The 22,891-nt window shown below is 35.8% G+C and overlaps 6 protein-coding genes and 1 non-coding gene across 10 annotated transcripts; 2 read left to right on the top strand and 5 right to left on the bottom strand.

Annotated features, from left to right (window-relative positions):
* Positions 1-373: 373 nt before the first annotated feature.
* LOC108823372 (E3 ubiquitin-protein ligase CIP8) lies at positions 374-1,550 on the top strand. The gene has a single exon (XM_018596552.2). The coding sequence runs from the start codon at positions 422-424 to the stop codon at positions 1,304-1,306; it is 885 nt and encodes a 294-aa protein (XP_018452054.2). The 5' UTR covers positions 374-421; the 3' UTR covers positions 1,307-1,550.
* A 736-nt stretch (positions 1,551-2,286) lies between these two features.
* LOC108827968 (4-alpha-glucanotransferase DPE1, chloroplastic/amyloplastic) lies at positions 2,287-6,022 on the top strand. The gene is made up of 16 exons (XM_018601498.2): positions 2,287-2,729; positions 2,842-2,892; positions 2,970-3,058; positions 3,143-3,203; positions 3,508-3,586; positions 3,671-3,807; positions 3,892-4,050; positions 4,152-4,228; positions 4,505-4,644; positions 4,737-4,768; positions 4,846-4,920; positions 5,105-5,177; positions 5,253-5,341; positions 5,428-5,472; positions 5,545-5,697; positions 5,786-6,022. The coding sequence occupies exons 1-16, from the start codon at positions 2,370-2,372 to the stop codon at positions 5,888-5,890; spliced, it is 1,725 nt and encodes a 574-aa protein (XP_018457000.1). The 5' UTR covers positions 2,287-2,369; the 3' UTR covers positions 5,891-6,022.
* A 71-nt stretch (positions 6,023-6,093) lies between these two features.
* On the bottom strand, positions 6,094-6,174 carry TRNAL-AAG (transfer RNA leucine (anticodon AAG)). Its single transcript has one exon. It is a non-coding gene; the product is annotated as a tRNA-Leu (tRNA).
* Positions 6,175-6,340: 166 nt separating this feature from the next.
* LOC108827969 (uncharacterized) lies at positions 6,341-8,045 on the bottom strand. Of its 4 annotated transcripts, none has more exons than XM_056994268.1 (4): positions 7,833-8,045; positions 7,357-7,650; positions 6,836-6,892; positions 6,341-6,766 (listed from the first exon to the last, which is right to left on the bottom strand). In XM_056994268.1, exons 1-4 carry the CDS (start codon positions 7,848-7,850, stop codon positions 6,719-6,721), a joined length of 417 nt encoding a protein of 138 aa, XP_056850248.1. In that variant the 5' UTR covers positions 7,851-8,045; the 3' UTR covers positions 6,341-6,718. The 4 variants fall into 4 exon arrangements, with proteins under 4 accessions (XP_056850248.1, XP_056850249.1, XP_056850250.1 ...); XM_056994269.1 differs by having other exon boundaries at positions 7,357-7,647; positions 7,833-8,025; XM_056994270.1 differs by lacking the exon at positions 6,836-6,892 and having other exon boundaries at positions 7,833-8,022.
* A 4,592-nt stretch (positions 8,046-12,637) lies between these two features.
* LOC108823610 (small GTPase LIP1) lies at positions 12,638-14,530 on the bottom strand. The gene is made up of 6 exons (XM_018596857.2): positions 14,115-14,530; positions 13,961-14,052; positions 13,739-13,880; positions 13,350-13,657; positions 13,088-13,269; positions 12,638-12,999 (listed from the first exon to the last, which is right to left on the bottom strand). Exons 1-6 carry the CDS (start codon positions 14,206-14,208, stop codon positions 12,861-12,863), a joined length of 957 nt encoding a protein of 318 aa, XP_018452359.2. The 5' UTR covers positions 14,209-14,530; the 3' UTR covers positions 12,638-12,860.
* A 207-nt stretch (positions 14,531-14,737) lies between these two features.
* On the bottom strand, positions 14,738-16,117 carry LOC108823612 (probable WRKY transcription factor 51). Its single transcript, XM_018596858.2, has 3 exons — positions 15,799-16,117; positions 15,564-15,701; positions 14,738-15,035 (listed from the first exon to the last, which is right to left on the bottom strand). The coding sequence occupies exons 1-3, from the start codon at positions 15,969-15,971 to the stop codon at positions 14,819-14,821; spliced, it is 528 nt and encodes a 175-aa protein (XP_018452360.2). The 5' UTR covers positions 15,972-16,117; the 3' UTR covers positions 14,738-14,818.
* A 2,788-nt stretch (positions 16,118-18,905) lies between these two features.
* LOC108826363 (glucan endo-1,3-beta-glucosidase 8) lies at positions 18,906-22,735 on the bottom strand. The gene is made up of 4 exons (XM_056994267.1): positions 21,180-22,735; positions 20,247-20,703; positions 19,949-20,151; positions 18,906-19,507 (listed from the first exon to the last, which is right to left on the bottom strand). The coding sequence occupies exons 1-4, from the start codon at positions 21,524-21,526 to the stop codon at positions 19,057-19,059; spliced, it is 1,458 nt and encodes a 485-aa protein (XP_056850247.1). The 5' UTR covers positions 21,527-22,735; the 3' UTR covers positions 18,906-19,056.
* Positions 22,736-22,891: the final 156 nt, after the last annotated feature.

Raw genomic sequence — 22,891 nt, 5'->3', positions numbered from 1 at the left:
ACTGGCTATTCCACGGAATCTTCAACCATTTGCACACCAGATTCAAGCAATCGTGTCACAAATCAGATTTTTGGGAGACTTTTGTCCCAAAAAAAGTAATTGTCCAAATTAATCTGTTCATTTGTCTGACAAACATCTGCCTGTTATTGGATAAAATGAAAGAAACGTTGAACCTGTTATTTTAACAGAAGTACAACTCAGTTTTGATTTGAAAAACCTGGTCCTAGTGGGATTAAACAGTTTGATTAATAATATTATTAAGATAAAGTAAGGGGATTATAATATTATGGGTCGGCGGGTGGGTGGGGGCAACGACAACGACGGATACGCAATACTATATCTCTTTGTATTAAGATAACACAGAGACTTTTTTTCTTTCTTTTGGTTTTCTCAATCGGATCTGAATCCGGACCCGAAAACGATGTCCGACGACGCTCCGTCGGATCCGCACTGGTGCTACCACTGCAACAAACGCGTCGTCGTCGAAACTCTACACGGCGAATCCGTCGTCGTCTGCTCCGAATGTAACAAAGGCTTCGTCGAATCGATCCAGCCGATCCCACGTTCGCCGCCGCTCTCCCCAGATCTGAGGGTAGAAGACTCCAGCATCGGCTCGCATTTCCTCCAGATGCTCCGTCTCTTGACCCACGCGCCGTCTCCGCCGCGTCTCGACGTGTTGTCGTACGAGGACGAGTTCTTCGGGTTGGAGCTTAATAGCCGAAACGAAATCGACGATGAGGAGGAGGAGGATGAGGAGGATGAAGAAGAAGAAGAAGAGGAGGATCGAGGAGAGGAGCTGTTTCCTATCACGACGCGATCGATAACCGGACGTAACCGGATTCTCGATTGGGCCGAGATTCTAATGGGAATCGAAGACAATTCAGGAAACGCGGCTGATTACGTGGACGACGGAGCTGGTTACGAGGCGCTTCTCCAGAATTTAGCGGAAGGAGACGGCGGCGGTGGTGGTGGTGGTGGTGGAAGGAGAGGAGCGCCGCCGGCTGCTAAATCGGCGATCGAGGCGTTAGAGACTTTCGAGGTTTGTGGTTCTGATGATAAGATGGTTTGTGCTGTGTGTAAAGATGGGATGGTGGTTGGTGAAACCGTTAAGAAGTTACCGTGTGGACATTGTTACCACGGTAATTGTATTTTACCGTGGCTAGGGACGAGGAACTCTTGTCCTGTTTGTAGGTTCCAGCTGATGACTGATGATGCTGAGTATGAGGAAGAGAGGAAGAAAAGAAGTACTATCAACAACACCAACACCGCCTTGACTGATTCATCTGCTGCTTCTTCTTCGACTTAAAGGTCTCTCTCTATATATGTATATGTGTGTACCACCCTTTGTTGCTTACTCTTTAGATCTAAAAACACTTTGATTGGTTTCAGCATTGTTTTTTTCTTGCAAAATATCAACAAAGAACACAAGAATCCTGCTGGAAAAGACAGTTTATAGATTGTGTATTTGTGTTGTAGCTTCTCGATTCTTGATAGGTCGGATGTGTCTGGTGATGAAGCCAATGGATATAGAACTTGTGCAACTTCATATCTTTGTAGGCTTTTCCTTTGTTTACTCCTTTTTTTTCCATTGCCTTTTCTGAGCTTGTTTCGACTGTGCCAGTAGTAGAATTTATATAAGATGTTAGCATTGTTATATTACATGAGCCTTTACTAGCATCCATTTGAAAGAGAAAATGTACCTCATTCATAAGCTGTATTGGCAGTGTCTCTTTGACAAGTTCCTGGTAGGAAACATATGGGTGAGTGAGTCAGGCAAAATATATGTTTACCACGTTCATGTTATATCATGTCAACATCGATTAGAATAAGAGAAACAAAATTATATTCTTTAAACTTCAACAGTATAAGTTTTTCACCGTGAACCGCGATTAGATTATGAAGATTCACGAGTATATCACCCTGAGTTATACTCCGTACAGTTTTATTTGCAGTTTTGCTTTATGTTTTACGATTTTTTTAATTAATTTCCATAATTGTTAGTAAAATATTTTAGATCTGAAATTTAGATTTTGTAATATAGAAGCATTAATAAACTCTCAATAAAACCATAGTATAAGTTTAATCACCATGATTAATATGGTTGAAACAATTCAAAAATAAAGTCAATATCCCATGCCATGTGATAAATTTTGAATCATGGGTTTTCAAAAATTGGGAAGCATCAGTAAAAGCCCAAAATACGGCCTTGGAAAATGGCGCCATTGATGATATATCAACACACGTGATGATGACCACGTGATACGTCACACTTCACAGTTGACACTCTCTTTCCCTAAACAGCAAAGAGGAAGAAAAAAATATCTTCTTCCACTGCCTTTTGTCATCCACTAGAGTGTAAAAGATCTTTGATGACGACTCTTACCTCGTCTCCTTCACTCTGTTCTTCTTCCCTCAAGCTTCTCCGATCATCACCATCCTCGATCGGCGCCGCTTTCCTCGGAAACAGGCCGAAGGCGTCTCGGCGGCCTTTCAGTCCCCGGCTCCGAATGGAGGCTGTCTCGACTTCCATTTCGAGCATCAGCGTCGGTGAGGACTTTCCACTAGACTACGAGAACTGGCTACCGGTTACGGATCCAGAGAGCCGGAGAAGAGCCGGCGTTTTGCTCCACCCGACGTCGTTTCGCAGTCCTCACGGCATTGGCGATCTCGGAGAAGAATCGTTCCGGTTCATCGATTGGCTTCACTCCACTGGCTGCTCCCTTTGGCAGGTGAGTTAAATCGAATATAGATTTGATCTTCCGAACCATTCGTCTGTTTAGAATAGGAGAAGTTCTTCGCCATTGATTCTAAGGTTAGACTAAGAGTAATTTTAATGAGCAGGTGCTTCCTCTTGTTCCTCCAGATGAAGGAGGGTCTCCTTATGCAGGACAGGTTTGTATTTTTATTTTTTTTGTTTGATTGTTTATTTCACATGTGGAGTTATTAACTGCTTTGTGATGGCTGCTTAGGATGCAAATTGTGGGAATACGTTGTTGATTTCTCTGGATGAGCTTGTCAAGGACGGCTTGTTAATGAAGGATGAGCTCCCACTACCAATGTGCTAATCTTCTATATGATTTTTATGTGGACACTCTATTGTTTTGTCCCTCATTCTCAACTCATATAATCTTCTATTATCCAGCGATGCTGATTCTGTGAACTATCAAACTGCTAGCAAGTTGAAGAGTCCCTTGATAACCAAGGTACTCAATCTGGCTTGCAAATCATCTCACTCCTACAATATAGATCTGCTAAAGTATAAAATATTTTGATTATGTTTTTTTTTTTTTCAAATCTGGAGTTAAAGTAGTAGCGTATGAGGACAATGCGTTGTAGTTTAGTTCACACTAATTCAGTAAATTACTTTAGTTTTTTAAACTAAGCTTTTTAGCATAATCTCTCTATTATACCTGTTTAGTGTTTTTGGTGAAAAATTATCTCTTTCTACATTGATTATAGCCTTTTATTTGTCCTGAGAAGTTAAGTTTGGCCACTGACCTTTCTCAGGCAGCAAAGAGGCTTATTGGCGACAATGGTGAACTGAAGAGAAAACTGCAAGATTTCCGTATTGACCCTTCTATATCATGTGAGAAATACACAATCTATATGATTCGTTTGTTTAATCTGAATTCCAAGTTCTCACTGAGGATTTCATGTTCACTATGCATAGGTTGGCTTGAAGATGCCGCGTATTTTGCAGCTATTGACAATACTTTGAATTCATACAGTTGGTTCGAGTGGCCTGAACCACTTAAAAACCGTCATCTTTCAGCCATGGAAGCTATATACGAAAGTCAAAAGGAATTTGTAAGATTTTTTTTGGCTTTTGCTAACTTTTTTGGATTTGATTTCATTATGAATTATTGGGATAACTCTTCTTCTTCGCTGCAGATAGACCTGTTCATTGCTAAACAATTTTTGTTCCAAAGGCAGTGGCAGAAAGTTCGTGAGTATGCACGGAGTAAAGGAGTCAGTATAATGGGGGATATGCCCATTTATGTAGGATATCACAGTGCAGATGTTTGGGCAAATAAGAAACATTTCTTACTGGTGAGTAAAACGTTTAAATATGAAGGAAAAAATGCTGTTGTATGCAAAAGGAGAGTGAGTTAGACTTTCCTGAAGGCCGCTTTTTAAATATCTTTTCGCAGAACAGGAAAGGCTTTCCGCTTCTAGTTAGTGGTGTTCCTCCTGATCTATTCAGTGAAACTGGTCAACTGTGGGGAAGGTTTTGATTACTACTCACTCTCTTACTTCAGATTATTGGTTTGATGCTTGGTTAGTTCTTTTCACTAGAATAACTATGTTCACGCCCCTATGTTTCTTACTAGCTTATTAATTATATCTCGATGGACAACATTGTGAAATAGTTTTACTTCAATATAGTCGACGTGAATAAGTTGTTGGCTTTTCCTAGGCCATTTGTTGTCTTCACAATCCTGCCATAGTTTGCTACCCTTCATTCTCTTTTATTTATTGAAAATTTCCATTCATTCTTTTGAAGCCCTCTTTATGACTGGAAAGCAATGGAGAGTGAGAAATTTTCTTGGTGGGTTCATCGGATAAGACGTGCAGAGGACTTGTATGACGAATGCAGGATCGATCATTTCAGAGGATTTGCAGGGTTTTGGGCAGTCCCTTCTGGTGAGTTATTCTTCGAACTAGAAAAGACCTACTGATCATATTTGTTGGTTACACGGTGGTGTTGATAACTTCACTGGTGTGATATTCTGCAGAGGCTAAAGTTGCCACAGTTGGAAGATGGAAGGTGCTTTGCTTAACTAACTAATGTAAACTATAATCAGGTAAAAGAAATGAAGAATTACAAAAGTTGTATTAATGTAGGTAGGACCTGGAAAATCATTATTTGACGCCATTTCAAGCGGCGTTGGGAAGATCAAAATCATAGCTGAAGATTTGGTAAGCTCATTTGACTCATTCAGTAGTTGCATAAAGTTGATTTTCCAGACATGTACATCTAGTTTGAAACGAACTTGTTCTTGCTGGTAAATCATATACTCAGTTTCTGCTCATCAAGGTAGACACTGAAAAATCTTGCATGTGAGTGTTTTGCTAATGGAGGCTACATTTTGTCTCAAGACAGGGAGTAATTACTGAAGATGTAGTTGAACTGAGGAAATCAATCGGAGCACCTGGAATGGCTGTCCTCCAGTTTGGTAAAACAACTTGCCTTTCTCATGTTCTTCACTGTCTCTTAATCTCTCAACTTACTTTTATATATTTAATATCAGCTTTTGGAGGGGGTGCGGATAACCCACATTTACCTCATAATCACGAAGTGAACCAAGTTGTATACTCTGGAACTCATGACAATGACACTGTAGGTTCTCTGTTTTAGTTTTAAATTGATTTTACTGAACTCTGGAAGAAATGTATATATCTCGTTGATTTTACTTGTTTATATAGATTCGAGGGTGGTGGGACAGTCTGGACCAAGAAGAAAAGTCTAAGGTCATTTCACTTATTATTTTGTTCTATTCTGGTTGTTGTTAGATAATCACAGTAGCTATTTTCACGTTGCAGGCAACGAAGTACCTGTCAATAGGTGAAGAAGACGATATATCATGGTCACTTATCAAAGCTGCCTTCTCTTCAGTAGCTCAAACCGCAATCATACCAATGCAAGACATTCTCGGACTTGGAAGTTCTGCCAGGATGAACACTCCAGCCACTGAGGTTAGTCAATTGCCTTTTTTTTTAATCTAATGAAAGCTGTAATGAACGTTTATAATAACAATGTGAGTTTGGTTTTTGTACATGAAAGGTGGGGAACTGGGGATGGAGGATTCCAAGTTCAACTAGCTTTGGTAATCTTCAAACTGAATCTGACAGACTCAGAGGTCTATTATCATTGTACGGTCGGGTTTAGTAAATCCATTCAACATGGCAAAGAATGAAGAATCTCTCTCTTTTTCTTTTAGTTATGACAATATGCGAAATAAAAAAAAACTGTAGCATTATATGCTTTGCTGAGAAGGTTAATGGAAGATCTCTAAGATTACTTGAACCAGTAACAAAGGCATAGGTGGGAATCAGTAACAAGAACTGTTTTTAGATAAAAAAAAAACTTGTTGTTGACAGTGGGATTTGAACCCACGCCCTTTCGGACCTGAACCTTAATCTGGCGCCTTAGACCAACTCGGCCATATCAACTTCGTTGTTTTGTAGACCTGACCATTATTTTTTTGCCAATGGCTTTATCTGATCAGAAGCTTTAACTGCAGTCTATCAATAGTTCATCTTCATTGTAGCTAGTGAGTTTAAAGAACTGACCAGGATGACTGAAAAAGATCAGTAACGTATCTGTTTCATTGTTAAATGGAAAACACAATATTTTACTTTTATAATCTAAATGCATCGTGGTAATGTATCACATATATGTATCACATATCTGCTATGATGGCATTACACAATATTCACCAATTTCTAAACCAAACTAAAAAATTACAAAGAAATAGAAAGAAAACTAACTACACTTCACATTTACCAAAAACATCATATTGTTAGACAGTTTAAGATAACAGTAAACAGCAGACAAACTTGATTTACTGCTGCTTCCGTAGTAATAAGTTGCCACACTGCCATTTTTTTCATTTCTGTCTTGAAATCATCATCACTACTATTATTATTGTAAAATAACTGAAACAGCTGAAGAAGATTCATCTCCTCTCATCGGTCTCTATGATAAGATACACCTTCAAGCTTTAACGCAGCAGTTGAAGCAGCTGAAGATTCCTCTCCTCGCCTGTGCCATGTCATATATACTTACATGTTAGATTAAGAATGATTTATTCCTAACTGAGTTTTTTTATACCTTTTGATGTGGTTCTCTAATAATATAAACTCGACCATATCCAATCCAACCCCAAATCTAGTAATACAAAGTCAAAATCTAATTTATGAAGTTAGGTGGTGGGTGTTAATACCATGCTTTGATTTAAATAGCATAAGCAACTAGACCAAACACTGAACTTGGACCACATGTATGATGTACCTAGTTGCTAGAAATAGACATAATGCTTACAAAGATAGATTCCATAACCTAACCTATCCACAAGAAGATAAGGCCCACATCAAATGAAGACGCACAGCTAGATACCACAAAACACTATAATCCAATTTTTTAAATTGAACTTTTGGTGAGTATGAGCACATGATAACTAGAACAAACACCAACAGGATCTAACACATTAGCTAGATAGATATAGTGCTACAAAGTTAAATACAATAACATATCAATGGGAACAAAGTAAATCCAGAACACACAAATCAATCATCCAACTCATCATATAAATCCACAACTAAAAAAAGGAAAATTGAAAAGTAATATCTTACAGATGGAGAAAGTGGCTGGTGATGAGAGAACTCATTGTGGGTTTTGTTGTTGTTGTTGTCACTATGAACAGTGGTGAGCTTAGGCTTAGCATTATCAACCGAAGTAGGTTGATTATGAAAAGGATTAACGAGTTCTTCATCGTTGCCAAGACTGGCGCGAGAAGGATCTCTCTTGTTCTGTTTCCTCATCTCTCTGATCTTAGAGAAATCCATAGAGTAATCAGGAATGGTTCCTCCTTTCTGATCCCAATCTCCAAACTGTGGTACTGATAGCCATGGCGAGTTCTTGTTCTGCTAACAACCCAAAAAAAAATCTCATATTCAATAATTTTGATTACAAGATAAATTAAAAAAAAAATATAAAACCCCTGAAAAATCGATTAAAGCTGTGATTTTGAGACATGTGTAAACACAAGAACATAACTTTAGTGAAAACAGGAAGGAAAGAGAAGATGGGGGATTTGAGAGAATCAGACCTCCTTTGGATCTTCCATATGATCAAGTCTGTAGAGAGTAGTAGTAAAGAATCCTCCTTTTTCAATCAAAAGAAGAAGAAGATGATCTTAATCTTATGGTGGTGATACAGAGGAATGAATGAATATATATAATAAAGATTTTATTACAGCTCGATTGGGTGGTGCTGGTACGATTACACTGTACACGACAGACATTTCCATTATTTTATTATGTTTTTTATACGGAGAAAGGAAAGTTTCTTTTGTGAAAGAATTGCGATAATGCCATTCGTTCGGACGCGCACACGCTGTGTCCGCGCCAGCTTTGTTTTCATCTTCTCTTACTGGGTTTTTCTTTGTGGGCCTTCTTTGTGGGCCTTCTTACTAGTTTATTATAGATGTGAAAAAGGCAGCCAAGTTTCGCCCATAATGTTATTTAACTTAACAAAATTAAGATTCAAATATCATTTTCATTCCAAAAGAACTTAGCTTAAACAGAGAGCTCTAAAGATACTCTCACTTAGACATCTTCCAAAAATTAGATTGTACATTCATCTTATCTATAAAAAAACATTATTACCATTTTGCAATATGTTTTTTATTCTGTTTCAAACATTAATACATGAAATGGTTACACGCATATTCACTTTACCACCTACAAAATGCAAAGAAAGAAAGAAGAAACCAATGGAACATTCAAAAAGAATAAACATGTCCAACAGCAAACATAGATTCATCCTAAGAGATGTCAAACGTAAATATATCCATTCGCTTAGATATTACTTGTTTCTTGTACACTGGAAAGAAATAACCTCGGTACAACGTAATTATCAGGAGTGTGGACAACGTAATGTTCGGTTCCTTTGTGCTTGAAGATGCGTGGAGTTAAACGTGTTGTTGTGGAGTTAACGTGTTGTTGTACTACTTGTAAGGATCTCTCCATGGAAACTGCAACAATCAACCGTAAAGACCAAATCCAACTTACAAAAATTCCTTGCTATTATCAGCGTTGTTGCTTACCTTGTTCTCTTGGAAAATTGAGAAGAAAGGTGTCGACAGCATCTTCTTTTAAAACCCATATCCAGATAAGCCTTCAACGTCAAAGTTCTCCACAACACAACTGTCACTGATTTCTAACTGGACAAACAAGCAAACACAAAAAAAAAACAAGAAACACACAAACAAACAAACAAGCAAAAGATTTTTTTTTTAAAAACCGTGAAAATACGAATGGGAGAAACTCTTAATTGCCGAACTGATTTTGAGTGACTAAATGATCATTATAAGTATAAAGGCAAGTGGTCGCTAACAGACAAATAAATATGACTGGACACGCGCTCTATTTGCTTACACATTATGAATTTAGTGTCTATCAAATCCAGTAAATATAGAATTTCCGAACTGATTTTGAGTGACTAAATGATCATAAGTGTAACAAAGGCAAATGAAACTAGTGATCACTGACGGACAAATTGACTGGAGCGACATTCTATTTGTTTACACATTATGAATTTTAGTGTCTATCAAATCCAGTAATATAGAATTTCCCCCCAAAAAAGCTTTTGACAATTTTTTTTTTAAAAAAAAAAGAAGAGAGAGAGAAGTCGATTATAACTAGCGGATTGATTATTTATGAGTGGACTAAGTAATCATAAGTGTAAAAAGGCAAATGAAACGGTACGATCTCTAACTAACCGGACGCCCGTTCTACTTGTTTTCACATCATGAGTTTACAAAGTGTCTTCGTTTGCAGCTGGATAGCTGGAACTTGGTTCTCAGAACGTCCAATATCATGCAAAACATTGAAAAAGTCTAATATCTTTATATGATGATTGTATAAAAAATAAACATTTTTTTTAAACTACAGCATTTTTGTTAAACATATGAGACCACAAAATATCAAACTAACTACACAAACATTCAACATTTACTTACCATGTCTTTTGTACTTTCACTATTATTTTTACAACTGATTCTCATCTTTCTGTATTTCTCCTTTCATACTTGCTTTGTATAAATCACTTCTGGCTACTGTCGCTCTGTTGCTCCGATAAGGGTAGAAATCAAATAAGCTATAAGAAAATTGACCCTAACTCGGAATAGTATTCATGTAATATAAGACTATCTGAACTTAACCTGCAATGTGGATTACTTGACTCCTCTGATCACGATACTTGGTTGTTCTAGCATTTAACAGAGCTTCTGTAATTAAGTCAATCCGAGTTCTCTAATATAGAAGCTTTGATCTTCGCCAGCTTCTAAAATGGCAGTGTCTATCTTCTAGATATTTTTATATACAATATAATTAATATGTATATAAATATATAATTTTTTTTCGGATACATTTTGATATCCAAAATACTCCGATTCGAATTGGTTATGGTTTCGGTTGTCTAAATATTAAAATTTTGAATATTTGGATATTTAATCAATTTTGGTTCGGATTTAGTATTATTCTTTCGGATTGTGATCTGTTCAGTTCTTCAGATTTGAATTTTTTATCCAGCTTTGACATTGACATGAAAAATAAATAGCAATATATTTTTGAAATATACATCTGTACGGGCGTTTGGGTCAAAATCTAGTGTCTATTATTCGGAGAAAGGAAAGTTTCTTTTGTGAAAGAATAATGCCATTCGTTCGGACAAAGTGCACGCTGTGTCCGCGTTGTTTTCATCTTCTTACTGGGTTTTTCTTTGTGGGCCTTCTTATTGTTCTATATTAACAAGTTTATTGGTTTATTATATAAGATAGATTCGAAGGCCGCCAAGTTTTGCCTATAATGTTATTAACTTAACAAAATTCAGATTCATTCCAAAAGAACTTAGCTTAAACAGAGAGCTTAAGACATTCATCACTTTGACATCTTCCGACAATCAGATTGTACGTTCGGACAAAGCGCACGCTGTGTCCGCGTTGTTTTCATCTTCTTACTGGATTTTTCTTTGTGGACCTTCTTATTGTTCTATATTAACAAGTTTATTGGTTTATTATATAAGATAGATTCGAAGGCCGCCAAGTTTTGCCCATAATGTTATTAACTTAACAAAATTCAGATTCATTCCAAAAGAACTTAGCTTAAACAGAGAGCTTAAGACATTCATCACTTTGACATCTTCCGACAATCAGATTGTACGTTCGGACAAAGCGCACGCTGTGTCCGCGTTGTTTTCATCTTCTTACTGGATTTTTCTTTGTGGGCCTTCTTATTGTTCTATATTAACAAGTTTATTGGTTTATTATATAAGATAGATTCGAAGGCCGCCAAGTTTTGCCCATAATGTTATTAACTTAACAAAATTCAGATTCATTCCAAAAGAACTTAGCTTAAACAGAGAGCTTAAGACATTCATCACTTTGACATCTTCCGACAATCAGATTGTACGTTCGGACAAAGCGCACGCTGTGTCCGCGTTGTTTTCATCTTCTTACTAGGTTTTTCTTTGTGGGCCTTCTTATTGTTCTATATTAACAAGTTTATTGGTTTATTATATAAGATAGATTCGAAGGCCGCCAAGTTTTGCCCATAATGTTATTAACTTAACAAAATTCAGATTCATTCCAAAAGAACTTAGCTTAAACAGAGAGCTTAAGACATTCATCACTTTGACATCTTCCGACAATCAGATTGTACGTTCGGACAAAGCGCACGCTGTGTCCGCGTTGTTTTCATCTTCTTACTAGGTTTTTCTTTGTGGGCCTTCTTATTGTTCTATATTAACAAGTTTATTGGTTTATTATATAAGATAGATTCGAAGGCCGCCAAGTTTTGCCCATAATGTTATTAACTTAACAAAATTCAGATTCATTCCAAAAGAACTTAGCTTAAACAGAGAGCTTAAGACATTCATCACTTTGACATCTTCCGACAATCAGATTGTAACTAGCGGATTGATTATTTATGAGTGGACTAAGTAATCATAAGTGTAAAAAGGCAAATGAAACGGTACGATCTCTAACTAACCGGACGCCCGTTCTACTTGTTTTCACATCATGAATTTACAAAGTATCTTATAATCAATCCGGTAACATAGAATCTTCTCCTCTCTCCTTTTAAAAAAGATTTTGAAAAAAAAACATTTTAAAAACAGAGAAAGAAAGGGGGTTTTGATACCTTACAGCTGAGAGAAAGGGAGACGGCAGTGAGATGTTCGTTTAAGGCCGATCATCGAGCTTCGTCGGCGTCGTACATGATGAAACTCCCGATTACTAACATGATCTTGTTTTCTATCGGTTGTATTAGGATATGAGCAAAGGAGAAGAGAAGAGACTGATTATTATTATTATTATTTTCTTGACGGAAATGAGAATGAATTAACTGAGATGAATTTGTCGAAAGTGAACTTTATAAAGGAAACTTTACAACGGTTACTTCCCGAAAACCAAAAAAGAAACGGCTACTTCCAAAAACAAAACAAAACAAAAAAAAATATATAAAAAAGATAAAATTTTAAGACAAACGCACGCTTGTGTCCGCGTCATCTTTGTTTCCATCTTCTAATACTAGGCTTTCTTTGTGGGGCTTCCATCTTCGTACTGGTCTTATATTAATGTCTTATATTAACTTTAACAAAATTCAGATTCAACACACCATTTCCAAAAAAAGAACCAATCATAACTTTCCAGACTCAGGCTTTATTTAAACAGAGAGCTTGAGACACTAACTTTGGATATCTTCCAAGACATATATGCTAAACAATTAGATTTTGTACATTCAACTTATCTAATATCTATCAATAAACATTATTACATTTTCCAATCTGATTTTTTTTTAAAAAAATTCTGTATCAAACAGTAACACATGAAAAGCCAACAACAACAACAAAAACACAGTCAAAGAATTGGATTTTAATTATAAGAACAAATCCAAAGAGGGTTTTTGGTTACACACACATATTCACTTTACCACCTACAAACAATCACAAAGAAAGAAAGAAGAAACCAAATGGGAACAATAACAAAAAAGAATAAACAGATCCAAAAAGCAACATTAGTTTTCTTGCAAATGATAAGAGATATCAAACATTAATATCCATTCGCTTAGATCTACTAACCACTACCATTGTTACTTGTGTCTTGTACACTCGAAAGAGAGAACCTCGGTGGTACAACGTAGTTATCATGTGTCGACACTGGCTGATGCGGATAGAGTGTAGTGTTGTTGTACTTGTAAGGATCTCCATGAAAACTGCAAACAATCAATCAACCGTAGTAAAGACCAAACTCAACTTACAAAAAAAATCTTTGCTATTAAGCGTTGTTGTTGTTGTTGTTACCTTGTTCTCTTGTAAAACTGATCTTCATCACTTGTAATCTCGTCTAACCGTTGGGATGATGAGGTTGGGATAGACCACGGTGAAGCTGCTGCTGGTTGTTCATCTGAGAAATATCTTCTTCTTATCAACATCCGGAAAAACTTGTTCAGAGCTTCCTTATCGTATCTAGTCTCTTTAGCAGCCTGCCGGGAAGGGAAGAAACTAGTGATTAGTCAACTAAACCAATACTAATAAACAGAGACTAAGTGATTTAGTACTTTACCGCTATGAGACCGGCATTACCAGGGAAGCTATCAAAGAGAGGAAGATCTTCGCTTGAGGAAAGCAAACCTTGCTTCTCAACCCAATGACGAGCCGCATCAACAAGGTTCCCACTGCTTCCTTTCGTTCCTTCTTTCGCAGCGATATCCGCTTTGTTTCCAACGACAATGTAGGGAACGGGAAGACCACCAGGACCTCCTCCAGAAGGAAGAGGAGCTGAGAATGTCCCTGTAGCTGCAACCTCAGAAGCCCATTTCTGCAAGCTTGTTTTCGTTCTTCTCTGAGAGAGATCATGAACAAATATAACTCCTGCAGTAAGTTAAAATTCTTGCTTTAGACACAAACAAGGATGAACATATAAAAGCTAGGAGAGGAGAGAGAGAGAGAGACCATTGATTTGGGAATAGAAGAGAGAGCGGCAATCTTTGTATCTATCATGACCTGATACATCCCAGAGCTCGACAAAGAAGTCTCGCTCTGAGTCTCCTTGAATGCTACTCGAAGAACTACCTGGACTCCCGTAAGTTATGTGCTAATAAGAAGAAGGAGAGAAACAAAAAGGCTTTCAGCAGATCCTTAGACAGAACTTTTGAGATGGTTTTTAAGTTATACCTTGACACCAACTGTACATCCAATCGTTTGAGATGGGCGTTGAAGAGAAGAGCCTTTGTTGATGAGGTGTACAAGTGATGTTTTCCCCACACCTAAAGATCTCAAAGGATGAACAACACATTTATAACTCAAAATGACTATAACTCAAACCTACCTGAATCACCAACCACCAAGACTCGAACTTGGCCACACAATGGCGCTAAGATCTGCTCTTTGCTTTCCCTCTCACGTTCCCTCCAAAACCTCATCTTTTTTGCTTTACTCAACCAAACGAAACTAACACTCTGTTTCAATCAAGTTCCTCTCATTCCAATCGAAACCCAGAAGAAAGAGCTTCCGGAAACACTCATACCAACCTCTGAACCCTATAAAGGAAAGACCTTTATGATGATCCAATCAACACTGAACAGAGACTAATCAAACAAAATCCCCAGGAAAATCAACGGAATCAATACTCGAAATCGATCGAGATAAGCAAGCGGAGGATCTGGATCGAGAATCAGAGATACTTTACGAGTAAGAAGAAGAACAAATGAATCGACTTTTTCTTCATTTCATTTCCTGCGTAAGTTTGTGAACAAAAGGAAGAAGATGAGATCGCTCCGGTTACTCTTTACCCAATCAAAACCGGATCAAACCAAATCCCGTTATAAACCGGAGTCTTGTTAACCGGAATAACTAACCTCGCTGGCGCGTAATTTTTTTTTATAACCGTACGTTAAAGAAAAAAGTACAACGCTGATGACTGTGAAAGTTTTATAACAATTGCGAAATAATTAAAACTTCTTTGATATAACCTATAAAATTTTACACAAGGGTTGATATATTTTACAGTGATGGTAGACTTTTGGTAATATATCAAGATGGAGAAGATATATGGATAGATTGAAGAAGAGAATATTGGTTCCAATTATCGTGATCGTGAGACGAAACCATGTCACTGTAATAGACATGTGAGGGGATCTCATGGTTATGGACTCCTTCGTAGGTTGTTATCACATAAGCTGCATCTTTGCCATCTCTCTCTACTCTCTTCTTCACCATGCAACCTTCGCTTGAGCATTTGTAGTAATTCCTATATACATTATTCACATTCATTCACCGTTTGTTAGTTAAGTAATTTTTATAAATGTTCCAACCAATAAACTATATATCTCAGAAGGGTCCTAAAACAAAGTCGAGACTAATCTCCATATATGTATATATACATGTGGGCGATTTGTTTTGTTTTTGTCTATGATATGTATATGAGTCCAAATAAGATCTAGATGACGAATGACCCATGGATTTTAGTCAACTCAGCACTAATCAGATAGAAAAGTAGGTATGTGTATAAACAAAAACATACGCAAAGATGCATATGGGATATGTAGTTTGATACAAGTGAAGTGGGTTGGTAGATAATAGAGTACCATTAAACAGTATTCAGATATATGATCTTCTTAATTACTGGTCATTCTATAGCATTAAAATTACAAGATGATGATAGAAGATGCTCAGGCATGAGGCAACCATATGTTAATTTCTAAAAACAACTAATTAAGATATTACAAATCAACAATTAAATGAGATGAGCAATTAAGCTATCTAATTCATTGATTACCTCTTATTAATGTTGTTCTTGACAGATTTCTTCCCATACTTCCTCCATTTATAACCATCATCCATCACATCAATCTTTGATCTCGTTCTAAATGCAACTCGATGACCCGACTCCTTAGTCTCACCATCTTTACTTCCCCTATTTTTGCAATCAAAACTATTAAAAATAAATCGTTGTCTAATAATAATAATACAAATTAGTAATGTTCGGTTAAGAACCTAGCCAACAAACTCACGTTGATTCCTTTTTACTCAACGTCGTTAGTGCCCTGCCGGATCCTCTGCTTTCACCGGTAAGTGTCTCCGACGAAACAATGCTTGTCGGAGGTGAAGTTTCCTCCTGGACTAAACCAGTGTTGCCTCCTTCATCATCATCAAACATCAAATTGGAGAAATCGAAATTATCCATAAAAGGACTAATAAAATTCTCATCGGATAATAACGTGAAATTAGGGTTAGGGTTTTAGGGGAAATTCATTTTTTGTTTACAAATAAAAAAGAAATGAGAGAAAGAGAGAAAGCAAGTGAAGAAGGGCAGAAAAGAAGATAATGTGTCTCACTGAAAAAAACTTATAAATATATTACGATTTTTTTTTTATATTGTTGTAAAGAAAGATAATTAAAGAGATATTGATAAGATATAACAAGCAATTCCAGCGTAGTTATTAGGAAGGTGCTTCCACACCACGTGTGAAAGGTGTGAAAGAAGAGAAAGATGACGTCAGTTTAATGACGTATGGAGAGCCTACATGGTGGTGAAAACTGAAAAGTGAGCTTCCACAGTTCCACTTAAAGTATAGAGTTTTGGATATAGAGCTTAAGGTCCACGTACGTCATAGTTAGTGTTCGGTAACGTGGATATTTGGATGAGTGAGGAGGATGCAGCTTGCATGTTTGACTGATTGAATTCTGAAAATGTAATTATACTTTCTAGAGAGATACTGCGATAAACTTATGTTTAAGTGTTTGACCTGTAGTGGACTGATTGTACCATATATTTAGTTCTATAAATCAGTACATACATCAATAAGTTTCAGAAAATCATAAAAACTTAGAAATCAAAGATACTCCAGTTTTGATAGAAACGTGTTTCTTATGGTCGACAAAAGATTATACATGTTTTCTTATTATTCTTTGTGCATGCTTCTTGCAAAAGTTAAGGCTCATAGCTAAGCAAGGTATCAATAATATATTACTACACTTTCTGACCCACAATGACCAAAATTTCATTAGTCTTTTCCTGAGTCAACGATACAAAGGGAATTATTCTTGGATTCACCCCCTAAGGTGAACCTTTAGATTCACCAACCAATAGAATTCAAGTATTTTTTATTTAATATCTTAAAAAAAAAGAAACAAAATCTTGTTAAATTATATTATGTTTTTAAAATAAATAGCTAAAAATAAAAAAAACAGTAAAAATTGAAAAAAAGAATTATAAAAAGAAACTTGTCATTTTAGATTTAGTATCTTTTAATTAAGGAAATAAATAATTTGTCAAATTATATTATTTTTTCAAAATAAAATTTAAAAATAAATAAAAACAGTATATAAAACGAATTAAAAAAAGTTAATGTTGTCAACAAAACACTAAACCCTAAACTCTAATACTAAACCCTAAACTCTAATACTAAACCCTAAACTCTAATCATATACCCTAAACTCTTGGGTAAACCATAAACCCTTGGAAAAAACACTAAACATGTTGTCAACAAAACACTAAACCCTAAACTCTAATCCTAAACTCTAAACCCTTGGGTAAACCCTAAACCCTTGGGTAAACCCTAACTCTTAGAAAAACACTAAACATTTGGATAAATTCTAAACTATAAATCTTAAACACTAAACTCCAAATCTTATAAATAAATATTTTTAAAAATAATCTTTATTGAAAACTATTTTTATTTTTATTTATTTAATCTTTTTATTTATTTTAAAAGCATAATATAATTTGGCAAGTTATTTTTGTTTCCTTAATTAAAAGATACTAGATTTAAAATAATAACTTTCTATTGGTTGGTGAACCTAAAGGTTCACCTTAGGGGGTGAACCCAAGAAAAAGTCGTCTTTAAATCTTGTCTCGGAGGTAAGAAGAAATTTCCTGGTGCCACTATAATTTGTTTTTGTAAACACAAGATAGTATTTGCTCTTTATTGTGTTTAAACAAAATATTGACAGAAACATGTGATGTGGCCTTTAGTTAAAAAAACATGTGATGTGTCTTTGTTGTAAGAAAATACATGTGAATCGTATAAAGATTACATGCGAATGGTTAAGAATATTTAAATCAGATAGTAATAGTGTTTTCTTTAAGCCTGAAATACGATGGTCTTTGGAAACTATGAGTCGTATAAGTCTAAGTAGAGCAAAAAAAACCTGTATTGTCAAAGGCAAGACTGAAACAGGCCGGCGGCTAGTCAAGGACTCAAGGGCGAAGGAATGTGCGAGTGTGAGGTTCAAATTTTGAGAAACCATTCTGTGGGAGATAAAACCAGATTTACTATGTTAATATCTTTCTATGTATTGCTTTGAAAGTGATGGAGATATATTCATGAACGCCTACCGTTATCAGAAAAAAATAATGCATTCTTTATGCTAGAAAAGTATATTTTATTATATAACAGTGACACTTATATTCCTTGAAATCTAATTTGGAAGAAAAGTCTGAAGTTTAATTTTTATTAAAATGAAATATTTATTTAAAGTTAGCGCTTACAAATTATAATTTTTTCGTCGGTTTTACAGAAGATTTGAAGATTTCTACTCAAAATAGATTATTAAATGTTTTTGTATTTTTTTCTTATTTGTGCATATAAATGCAATGCTAATCAAAAATGAAATAACATATAGAGAAGTGCATTAGAAAACACATCGTAATTGTCAAAAATATATAAAACATCATTCTTATGTTCTTATTTATCCAATTTAACTTTACTGAAAACTGTTTAACCAATTATATTTCATAATTTCTTAATGACAGATTATATTCTTTTTAATTTATAGATTTTTACAGAAAAAACTATTTTACTGCGAGACAGAACAAATACATAATAAAATCGAAAAATATGAAAGCATTGGGGGTGGGGGGGGTGGGGGGGGGGGAGAAATCTTTCTTTTGGGTAGCATTTAGTACTCTCACCAAGCCGCATTTATCTTCATGTCCATATCTTTAATTCCCATTGGTTACAAAAAGCCTGCAAAATATTTCTATCTAGAAAATAATCGATGTAACGGTAAAAGCGCAGAACAATAGTTATTTATTAACATAAGTTTTGTGAAATGACGACATAATTGAACATTTGAGCATATAGCATGCACATATAAACACAAATTGAAATTGAAATTCAAACGGAAAAATCACTATAAACTCTCTTCTTTCTTTCTTTTTTTTGACAACAGGAGTACTAACTCAAATGTTAACAAACGAACAATATATAACAATTAATCGAATAGAATAAATACCCCAAAAGTGCAAAAACAAACAAACAGACAAATTATATAGCCGTGACTAATCCAAGAAGAATAAGTCCAGCGACAATGAATCTTCCGAACACAAAGCTGATCCTGAAATCGTCACTTCCACTAACGATCTGAATAGGGAACAAGCAACTTCCGACGGATGCATTGTTCTTAGTAATCATAGCAGATCCTCTGAAATCACAAGCCCTAACGTCTTGGCCCTGAATCTGGAAAAACATGTTAAATGCATACGATATGTTTTGGATTTTGTCGAGGTTACTGCATGTGGACCCGTAAAGCATCGAGGTGCAGTCGCCATGGTAACACGCATAGTCTAGGTCCGGACCAACTTCATCTAGATTGATCGTGTCTTTGTTCACAACGCACCATTGCTTATCTAAGTATTGCACACCTTTGGCTGCCACAGGTACGATCTTGCGTCCTTGTCCCGTGAAATCTAGCATAAACTTCGGTGTTCCATCGTATCTGTTGAAAATATATTGAATATAACGAGAACTCAATGGATGATGTTTTGTTTTTCCTCATTATATCTTAATACAAGCATAATATAAATTTCTTCTGTAATAGTTTAAGCATATTATAACAACATAAGTGGTTATAAAATAGTAGTTTTAACGTATAAATACTGGTAATGAAAAAAAAGGTATAAATACTGGTAACGATGATAATGTGATGAGTGGAATAATAGAACTTCGAAATAGTGAAATAACAGAACAAGGAAACACATCGAACACTAAAAAGTTTCTGCAAAAATACTCTAAATGCCAGAATTGGTTTTGAATTTTTTGAAAAATGATTGCCGTAATGTTTTGTAACGCATGCATGCTATTAGACTATTAGAACGTAACACAATCAGTTAAGAAAAACCTAAGAAACTCGATATATATACATTTGAATAGCTATTACCTGAAGATTCCCCAATGTCTTTCGAATGGTCCAGGAAGAATACTCTTCATGTCTTCGTCTAGCAAACCAAAGAGATAAACTTCTAATTTCTCAGGTCTCAATGGAGTCCCAACATCCTTAGCAAGTCTTTTCATAAGTCCTGCATAGAACTTCTCTGCTAGTTTCGGCGTCGCATATTTATGACCATCCGTTGGCCACCCAACCTATACATAATAGGGAAAAAAAAACAAATTCAATAAACGCTCTCAATATTCTTGATACACTTATCTAATAACCAATAACTTGCTTATCGAGTTACCTCTCCAACGATAATCTTCATATCTTTAATCCCAGCTTTATTCAACGCGTAAACCAGCGTGTCGTAATTCGCATCAAACACGTTATCGTAATTCTTTCCGTTATCAGGAATAGTCTGACCATTACCATCGAAAAACGCATATTCGACGGGAAAATGTTCGTTCAGATAAAGACTAAGGAAAGGGTAAATGTTGACGGTGAAAGGCAAATCATTATCATGGAAGAACTTGACGATGTCGAGCATTATTTGCTTAACGTCGCTGCGGAAATCGCCTTCTGATGGCTTATCGTTAGCTGATTCGTAAACTTCAGCGTTTTGTGGGATCGTGGCTTTCATTACATCGGTATGTCCGGCCTCTTTTAACGCTCTGTGAATGTTCTTTAAAGCTGGAAACGTTGTTTTCAAGTATGATCCATTGTATGCTGACAAGAACGGCTCGTTCCCCACAGCCACGTACCTATATAGCATGGCAATCGTGTTAAAGAATTAGTCAAACAGTATGTCTTTTAAGATTAGAAAAAATATCTTTAGTATGTAAAAATTTCCTTTAAAAAATCTGATTTGAGGTTATGTAAGAATATCGATCTAAAAATTATTAATATTTTATTCACATAATCAATATACAAACTCTAATATGGGTGTTTATTTATTTTCTATTTAACTGTTTTTGTTTTCTTCATGCTTAATTCTCTTTTGTGTATAACAATTTATCTACTTGTTTTACACAAAAAAAGTTAGGATATAAACGTCGCAGAAGCCATCTATCACATAAAAACGGATGATCTCAAATCCGGTATTTAAAACTCTGATAAAAATGATTAATTAATTGGTTTAAGTTGTTGTCTAGACATCTGTCTACGTTCTAACTGACCAAGACTGATCCCAACATCGGATTAACGTCTGATGAATTTTAAAATATGTTAGTAAAGTTACTTGATGTTGACGCCATCCTTGCGCATGTAAGCAGTGATATTTTCTTTGACCCAATCTTTAGCATTACCGTAATCATCGGCTAGAGTTTCAAGAAGGTTATTAGGGATTCCGACCATAACCTCCATGCCCGAACCGGCCAAAGCATTCATTGTCCATGAATCAGCGTCAAAAAGCTTTACTTTGTTGATCTTGTTCTCCTTAAGCATCCTAACAACAATATCAGGATTCAGCGGATGTGATGCGATATTACCCCAATTGACACCGAAGCCTTCGACAAAACTAGCCAGGGTCAAAACGGTTATTACAACCGTACCGACGTTAACGAGCATTGCTGCTCTTCCGGCCATGTGGAGAAGGCGGCGATGAATGAAATTGGCTTTGTTTGATCTCGAAGATGTGTCTGTTTTCTTTGATTGATTCTTGTGTGTTGTCTTTGTTTACAGTGGGTGAATTTCTTTTTTATGTGTCTTTGGGTGGTCGTTGTTGTCTTAATAACTAAAATGTTTTTAGGTTGTTATTAGTGAAAGATTTTAGCTTAAAATAAATTTCTATATTTAGGAAGAATCACGAGTTTTTACAGGTGTGTTTTTCGGAGATTTGGAATCAGTTAGTGCTTCTTTTTTTAGTTTAGAGAGTATGTCTTAAATTGGTTGATTTGTTAATAGCAGTATCTAATATTGATTTTGGTTGCAAATTAAACAATTTTTCAATGTAAAGGTGTTTCAACATAACATCCAGCAAGTCCGCGTGGGCCGGGATCTTACACCACTAAAGGACCTTCTGCTATGAAGAAGGACTTTTCCAACTGAGTTACATATGATCCGATCCAGCCTGATCTATCGTTGGCCAAAGGAGATGTTTAGATCGACAGCTTAGGCGGAATCAGTAACAAGCACTGTTTTTAGAATAAATAAAAAAAACAAAAAAATATTGTTAACAGTAGGCTTTGAACCCGCAACCTTTCGGTTCAGAACCTTAGTCTGAATAAGACCAACTCGGGAATATCAACTTTGTTGTTAAGAAAACCTGACCATTCTAAATGTAATACTTTTTCAATTGCTTTATCTAATCAAACGCAGTTAACCTACAATCTGTCAAAAGTTTATCTTTATGGCAGCTAGTGAGTTTAAAGACTTGAGCAGGATGATTGAAAAAGATCAGTAACGCATCTGTTTCATTGTTAAATGGCAAACATTATCTTGTATGATCTTAAACTCTTCATCGTAGTAATGTATCCACCTAACCGATCTGCATGAAACCACAGAATTACAAAAGAAAGAGAGAAATTAAGTACACTTCACATTTGCCAAAACATCGCATGGTTAGACTTGATAAATGCTCCGCGCTTCCGAAGAAGAGTATACATGTGAAAAGTTTCCACTACCATTTCCCATTGGTTTTCAAATCATTACTATTACGATTATGGATAATTGAAACAGCTGAAGAAGATTCATCTCCTCGCTGTCTCTATTAATAAATACCTTCAAGCTCTAACACAACAGTTGAAGCAGCTGAAGATTCCCTTTTTAGCTCAAATTTTTATACCTTTGATGTGATTCTCTAGTAATATAAACTCAACCATACCCAATCCAACCCCAAATCTAGTAATATATATTCAAAATCCAATTTATGAAGTTTGGTGGGGGTATTAATATCATGCATAGATTAAAATAGCATAAGCCACCAAAAACACTGAACTTGGACCACATGTA

This window comes from Raphanus sativus, chromosome 9, assembly GCF_000801105.2.
Source record: "Raphanus sativus cultivar WK10039 chromosome 9, ASM80110v3, whole genome shotgun sequence".
NCBI lineage: Eukaryota > Viridiplantae > Streptophyta > Magnoliopsida > Brassicales > Brassicaceae > Raphanus > Raphanus sativus.
The sequence above is the reverse complement of the archived record's forward strand: the minus strand, read 5'-3'. Positions and strand labels throughout refer to the sequence as shown.